This window comes from Microtus ochrogaster, chromosome 2 (assembly GCF_000317375.1).
Source record: "Microtus ochrogaster isolate Prairie Vole_2 chromosome 2, MicOch1.0, whole genome shotgun sequence".
NCBI lineage: Eukaryota > Metazoa > Chordata > Mammalia > Rodentia > Cricetidae > Microtus > Microtus ochrogaster.
In genome coordinates, this window is record NC_022010.1 from 23461487 (window position 1) to 23468046 (window position 6560).

Here is a 6560-nt window from a genome sequence, read left to right on the forward strand (position 1 = left end):
AAAAAAAAAAAAAAAAGGACTATTTTGAACATAAACAAAAAGTAGAGATTAATTTTGTAACTAACATCTTTCTTCATTGTGTTATATGTGTGTGTGTCTATCTGTCTGTAGGAGGAAGGACAACCTCAGTTGTCATACCCCAGAAGCTCTCCACCTTATTTTTTGAGACAGGGTCCCTCACTGAGACCTGGGCTCATTCATTAGTCTAGGTTGGCTGGATTCTGGGACTGATCTGTGTTCGCCTTCTCTGTGCTTGGATTACAAGAGCACACCCTCATACCCAGCTTTTGTGTGGGATGGGTTAGAGCTTAGGTCCTTATAGCAAGCACCTTCCTGATTGAGCTGTCTCCTCAGTCCATAACTAATACCTTTCTATTCTTTACTGACATTACTTGTTTGTGGCTAGTTCTTGGCATCTAACTTTTTTTCCTTTGTTTCTTATTTATTTATTTATTTATTTATTTATTTATTTATTTTTTTGAGACAGGGTTTCTCAGTGTAGCCCTGGCTATTCTAGAATTCTCATTGTAGACCAGGCTAGCTGAACTCAGGGATCAGTCTTCCTTTGCCTCCCAATTGCTGGGATTTAAGGTGTGTACTATTGTGCTTGGCATCCTAATGGCCAGTTCTTAATAATGAAAGTATAATTTACAAATTGTTATTCACCAATATGAAGTGTGTGCAATTTATTAATTTTTTTTCCTCCAACAAATATTTTTATTGATTCAGTTTAGTAGGTTTTGATTCATTCACAAAGGTTGCAGGCTGGTGACAGCTCAGCAGATAGAGGGGCTTGCCACCAAACCTAACGACCTGAGTTTGCTCTCTGGTGAAGACAGAGATCTGACTCTTACAAGTTGTCCTCTGCCCTTCAGTGTGCTCTGTGTCCTGTGTGCATGTGCGTGTGTCGATACACGTCGATAATAGATACATGGAATAAATGGCAGTGGTAGTGCACTCCTTTAATCCCAGCACTCGGGAGGCCAGCCTGGTCAACAGAGTGAGTTCAGGACAGCCAAGGCTACACAGAGAAACCTGGTCTCAAAAACCATACAAACATGGGGCTGGAGAGATGACTGAGTAGTTAGAGCACTGGCTTCTCTTCCAGAAGACCTGGGTTCAATTTCTAACATCCATATGGCCGCTCACAGTATCTGGAACTGTTCCAGGGGATCAGTTCCCTTACACAGACATATATGAAGGCAAAACACCAATGCATATAAAATTGAAAACAAATAAAAATGATAAAAGAAAAGAAACCATAAATTTAAACAAAAAGCTTATAGCCTTCTCCCAAAGGTTTTTACTACTGTCAAACTCCCAAAGCATCTTCATCAACCCCATAACTCACACTGCTAGTGGCTAACATCTCTCGTCTGTTTCTCTGCCCAGGCCTTTTGTTTTTGTTTTTGTGGTTCTGGGAATGGCACCCAGGACCTTGAGTGCACTAGGCAGGTGCTGTTCCACTGAGTTGCACTCCCAACACTTCACATTTTGTGTGTAACGGTGGGTCAGGAACCTGCCACGTGCAGCAGGTTTCTTGGGCCTGAACCTGTTACCGGGTTTCACCAAGAAAGAGCTGCTTCTACCCTTCCTCTGCTGGCGGTTGTCAGGATGCAGGCTCTCTGCTGGACCAATGCCCTCGGGCCTCACTGGAGCTTGGCCATTTGATAACTGCTGGCCAGAGCTTTCTTGATTTCTTGCCATGTGGGCCACTCCACTCTGGAGGGGTTGTTGACAGTGTGGCAGCTGGCTCCATTAGATCAGCAGATGAGAAGGCCATGCTGGATCATTTGAAGTGACAGTCCCTCACTTCTGGAGTTCTGTTCAGTAGAAGCAAGTCACCTGAGTTAGCCCAAGCCCAGGTTCACCTGTGGGTGCGGATAGCAGGAGATCCAGCTCCCTGGGAGCCACTATGAAAGTGGCCAATACAATTTTGATTTAGTTTTGCTGTTGTTTTGCTTTGAGACAAGATCTTTCTTTTTTTAGCCCTGGTTGTTCTGGAACTTGCTGTGTAGACCAGCCTGGACCCGAGTTAATAGAGTCTGCCTGCTTCTGCCTTCTGAATGCTGGGATCAAAGGTGTATACCATCACACCCGGCTTATTTTAATGTTTTTACACTCGTTTGTTTGGAGCATGTGTGTCTATGTGTGCCATGGCATGTGTGTGAGGTCAGAAGACAGCTTGTAAGAGCTAGTTCTCTCCTTGTATCACGTTGGTTCCTGGGATTGAACTCAGGTAGTCAAGCTTGTCAGCAAACGGGTTTATTTGCTGAACTATCTCACCAACTTTTTTTTTTTTTTTATTTATTTAGGTTTTTTGTTATAGGGTTTTCTCTTTATAGCTTTGGAGCCTGTCCTGGAACTTGCTCTGTAGACCAGGTTGTCCTTGAACTCATAGAAATTTTCCTGCTTCTGCATCCTGAGGGTAGGGCTTAGGGGTGTGTGCCACCATGCTTATCTTATCTTTCCTTCTTTTTAAAGACAGGGTTTTGATTCATAACTCTGGCTGGTTTGGGACTCTCTGTGTAGACTAGGACCTCAAACTCATAGAGATCCACCTGCTTCTGCCTCCTGTGTTGTGATTAAAGGCATTTGCTACCAGTCCTGATCTCTTAGAGTGGGCTGTCCTTGTCATGTTCCCTTGGTACATCTCGTCCCGTTGGAGGATGCTCCCTTCTCCCCTTGCATATCCTACATACCCTTCAGAGCTAAGGAAAAGTGATGCCTCTCCCCTCCCCCATGTCAGATCAGCCTCTTAGAGACTCTGGGAAATCCCTTCCACACTTTGGTCTAGCACAGTTGTAACGAGGGCCAGAGTCTGACATCTGCCTTCCAGAAGAGTGGGAACTGGGCCCCCCAGGACCCTTCTGTGTCCTGAGCCCTTGGTTAGGAAGCTTAGTAAGTGAGACATACTGGGGAAATCTTTGGCATTAATAAGTGAGCTGGGACTTTAGCCAAGGGTTCTTACTACTTCTGGCTCCTTTGTTTTCCTAACCATGCCCACCCTTTTCTTTGGTGCAGGTTAATGTCCCTCGGTGCCTGCCTTTCTCTGAAGTAGGCAAGGCGAAGCAGGTGGCTTGTGGTGGCACGGGCTGTGCTGTATTGAATGGTGAGAGCCACTTCTTGCATCTCTTTGAGAAGCACTGGACAGATCAGAGGGGGAACGGGACAGTTTGTGTGCTTCAGATTCCTAGACTGTAGATGCATCCTGAAGAGGGGAGTGTGGCTATGGGAGCATCTAGTTGCAGTCATTCAGTGATTACGGGGTAGGGGTGAGATTCTCGACAGGTTAGTAGCTCATGATGTAGATGTACAGACAACCATGGGGCTTTGTCATTTTATAGCAAACATCTGGGTCTTGGAGCTGGGGATCAGACACAGGCCCCTGTGCATGCTAGGGGGATTCTAGGCAGGGGCTCTACCACTGAACCACACCCCACCCCTCACTGGGGAATTCTAGGCAGGTGTTCTACCACTGAACCATACCCCAGCCCCTCACTGGGGGATTCTAGGCAGGTGCTCTACCACTGAGCCATACCCAGCCCCTCACTAAGGGATTCTAGGCAGGTGCTCTACCACTGAGCCACACCCCAGCCCCTCACTGGGGGATTCTAGGCAGGGGCTCTACCACTGAGCCACACCCCAGCCCCTCACTGGGGGATTCTAGGCAGAGGCTCTACCACTGAGCCACTTGCCCCAGGGTCTTGTGCATGAGAAACCTGCTTTGTCACTGTGCTCTACCCTGAGCAGCAGTACTGCACTTGTTACAGCCAGGGCCGCAGAGTTCAGTGGTAAAGCACTTATGCACGAGAGCCAGATACTGTTCTAGCACTGTACCAAAAAGAAAGAAGGGAGGTATGGGGGAAGAGTGATGAGAAGAAAGGAAAGACAGGGAAAGGGAAGAAAAGAAAACTGGACATTGTGGTATAGGTCTCTGATTCCCAGCACTCAGGAGGCTGAGGTGGAGGATTATAAATTCCAGGCTAGCCTGTACTATATAGCAAGACTGTATCTTTAAATACCTGGAGCTGGAGAGATGTCTCAGTGGTTAAGAGCACTTGCTTTTGCAGAAGACCCAGGTTCGATTCCCAGCACCCACATGGCAGTTCACAACCATCCATGATTCTACTCCAGGGAATTTGATATCCTGTTTTGACCTCAAAACATCAGGCACTCATGTTGTACACAGATACACATTTGATCAAAAGACTCATACACAGCTGGGCAGTGATGGCGCACACCTTTAATCCCAGCACTTGGGAGGCAGTGGCAGGCGGATCTCTGTGAGTTTGAGGCCAGCCTGGTCTACAAGAGCTAGTTCCAGGACAGGCTCCAAAGCTACAGAGAAACCCTGTCTCGAGAAGCCTAAATAAATAAATAAGACTCATACACATAAAATAAATCTAAATCTAAAAAATAAAGACAAACAATCCCATAGCAAAACTCAAAATTTCTACTCCCCCGAAAGCAAGTTAAAAAGCATTTTTTTCTTTTAAAGATTTATTTATTTATTATGTATACAATATTCTGTCTGTGTGTATGCCTGCAGGCCAGAAGAGGGCACCAGACCCCATTATAGATGGTTGTGAGCCACCATGTGGTTGCTGGGAACTGAACTCAGTACCTTTGGAAGAGGAGGCAATACTCTTAACCTCTGAGCCATCTCTCCAGCCCCCAAAAAGCATTTCTAAAGTTTTGTGTGTGTGTGTGTGTGTGTGTTTTGTTTGAGACAGAATTTTCTCTGGCTCTGGCTGTCCTGGAATTATGTAGACCAGGCTGGCCTCGAACTCAGAAATTTGCCTGGCTCTGTCTCCCAAGTACTGGAATTAAAGGTGTGCGTCACCACCCAGCTCATTTCTAAGAGTTTTAAGAATCTGGCCAGATGACTTGTATCTGGTGTGGCTCCAATCAGTATGAAATTGGAGTTGTTGGTGGGGAAAATGTCCAAAATTTTGTATGCCTGTGGGTTTTATGGATACCCTCCCCCCATTACTCTCAAGAAGTTGGTTGTTTCTGCTGAGTTTGGCTTCCTCCCTAGCCAGACTCCATAGACAAGTATTTAATCAGGGCAGAGAGTCATTTTCAACCTGCTAGCACAGTGTGTCTCACTCACATATTCCAAGGTGATCCTCCTGCTTCCACCTCCTGAGTTCGGGGATTACAGGCATGCTCTGCCATGCCTGGTTTCTAGGGACAGAACCCAGGGCTCTATGCTTCCTAGGCATGCACTCTACCAACTGAGCCCCTCGCCAGCCCCTGTAGTGTTCATGTCCAGGAGGGCTGTACCACTCACAACCACTGTTTTTGTTGTAACATAGAAGAAGGACATATCTTCGTCTGGGGCTACGGAATTCTTGGGAAAGGACCAAACCTCTTGGAAACAGCTCTTCCAGAAATGATTCCACCTACGCTCTTTGGCTTGACGGAATTCAACCCTGACGTCCAGGTTTCCCAGATCCGATGCGGTCTTAGCCATTTTGCCGCACTTACCAGTAAGTTACCCTGCTGGGCAGACAGGGCAGAATCTGTTCCTTCTCAAACTGGGACAGCGCTCAGCTTCTGTCATCAACTTGCATCCATTTATAGCCAACCATTTATCCACCCGTGTTTCTGTCTGTTCTTTCCTCCATTCTGCTGTCTCTGTTCATTTCTGTCCTCTAGCCTTCCCTCCCTTCCTCATCCATCCTCTGTCCGTCTGTCTGTCCATCCATCTATCCATCCAATAGATTGATGTCTTCATGGGATAAGTAAAGAGGGAGGCCATGTCGAGGTAGTCTAGTCTGTGTTGTAGGACACATACCTTCCTTTCATGCTGGTGTTTTGGTTTGGATTCCTTGTTTTGTGGTCAGGCATCTGCTGTAGTGTGATCTCTTAGGAGGAGCCTGTTGGGGGTAGGTAGGGAGAAGGGATTGGTAGAATGCTAGTGAAAACCAGGGAGCTTTGGGCCACGTGTGGGTGAGTGATGCGGAAATGAGTATGCAGGGTGGTAAAGCTCAGAGCCTCCACGGTGCTGGGGAGGGGTGCCCACAGAGGCGTCTGGCTGGAGACTGACTGGACAGGCTGTAGAGCTATGAAATAGCAAGTAGCTCCACAGGCGTCTAGACAGACCATGGTCTTCCTCATGTTCTGCTACCACACCTCAGCTCAGGCAGCTGCTCTGCAGTCCTGGACAGCAGTTACCGTGAGCATGTCACTCTAGTGACTCCCAGGGATTTGCTGCTTCCTTGCCCGTCAAACATCTTAAGAGAAAAGCTTAACTTTTCCTTTTTGTCTTCTTACCAGAGCCTAAATTTGCTTTTTCTGGTACTTTTAATCCACCATGTAACTGACCTCCATGCCTAAGTCAAACGGCACGACTCCTTTTCACTCTGAGGCTCCCACTGTGACTTTGTAATAAGCTGCTCTCTAAAACTGAAGTCTTTGGTGATTTGAGATATGACTCACCAGTAGAGCCCCTGCCTAGAATCCCCCAGTGAGGGGCTGGGGTGTGGCTCAGTGGTAGAGCACCTGCCTAGAATCCCCCAGTGAGGGGCTGGGGTGTGGCTCAGTGGTAGAGC

The 6560-nt window shown here is 47.1% G+C and overlaps 1 protein-coding gene across 3 annotated transcripts in view; it reads left to right on the forward strand.

The window, feature by feature from the left end:
• Rcc1l (RCC1 like) overlaps positions 1-6560 on the forward strand; it is a 35542-nt gene that overhangs the window by 18016 nt on the left and 10966 nt on the right. For all 3 annotated transcript variants that reach the window (XM_005344666.2, XM_026788296.1, XM_026788293.1), the window contains exons 8-9: positions 3025-3112; positions 5322-5495. In XM_005344666.2, coding sequence (XP_005344723.1) covers positions 3025-3112; positions 5322-5495 — 262 coding nt within the window. The remainder of the gene's footprint in view (positions 1-3024; positions 3113-5321; positions 5496-6560) is intronic.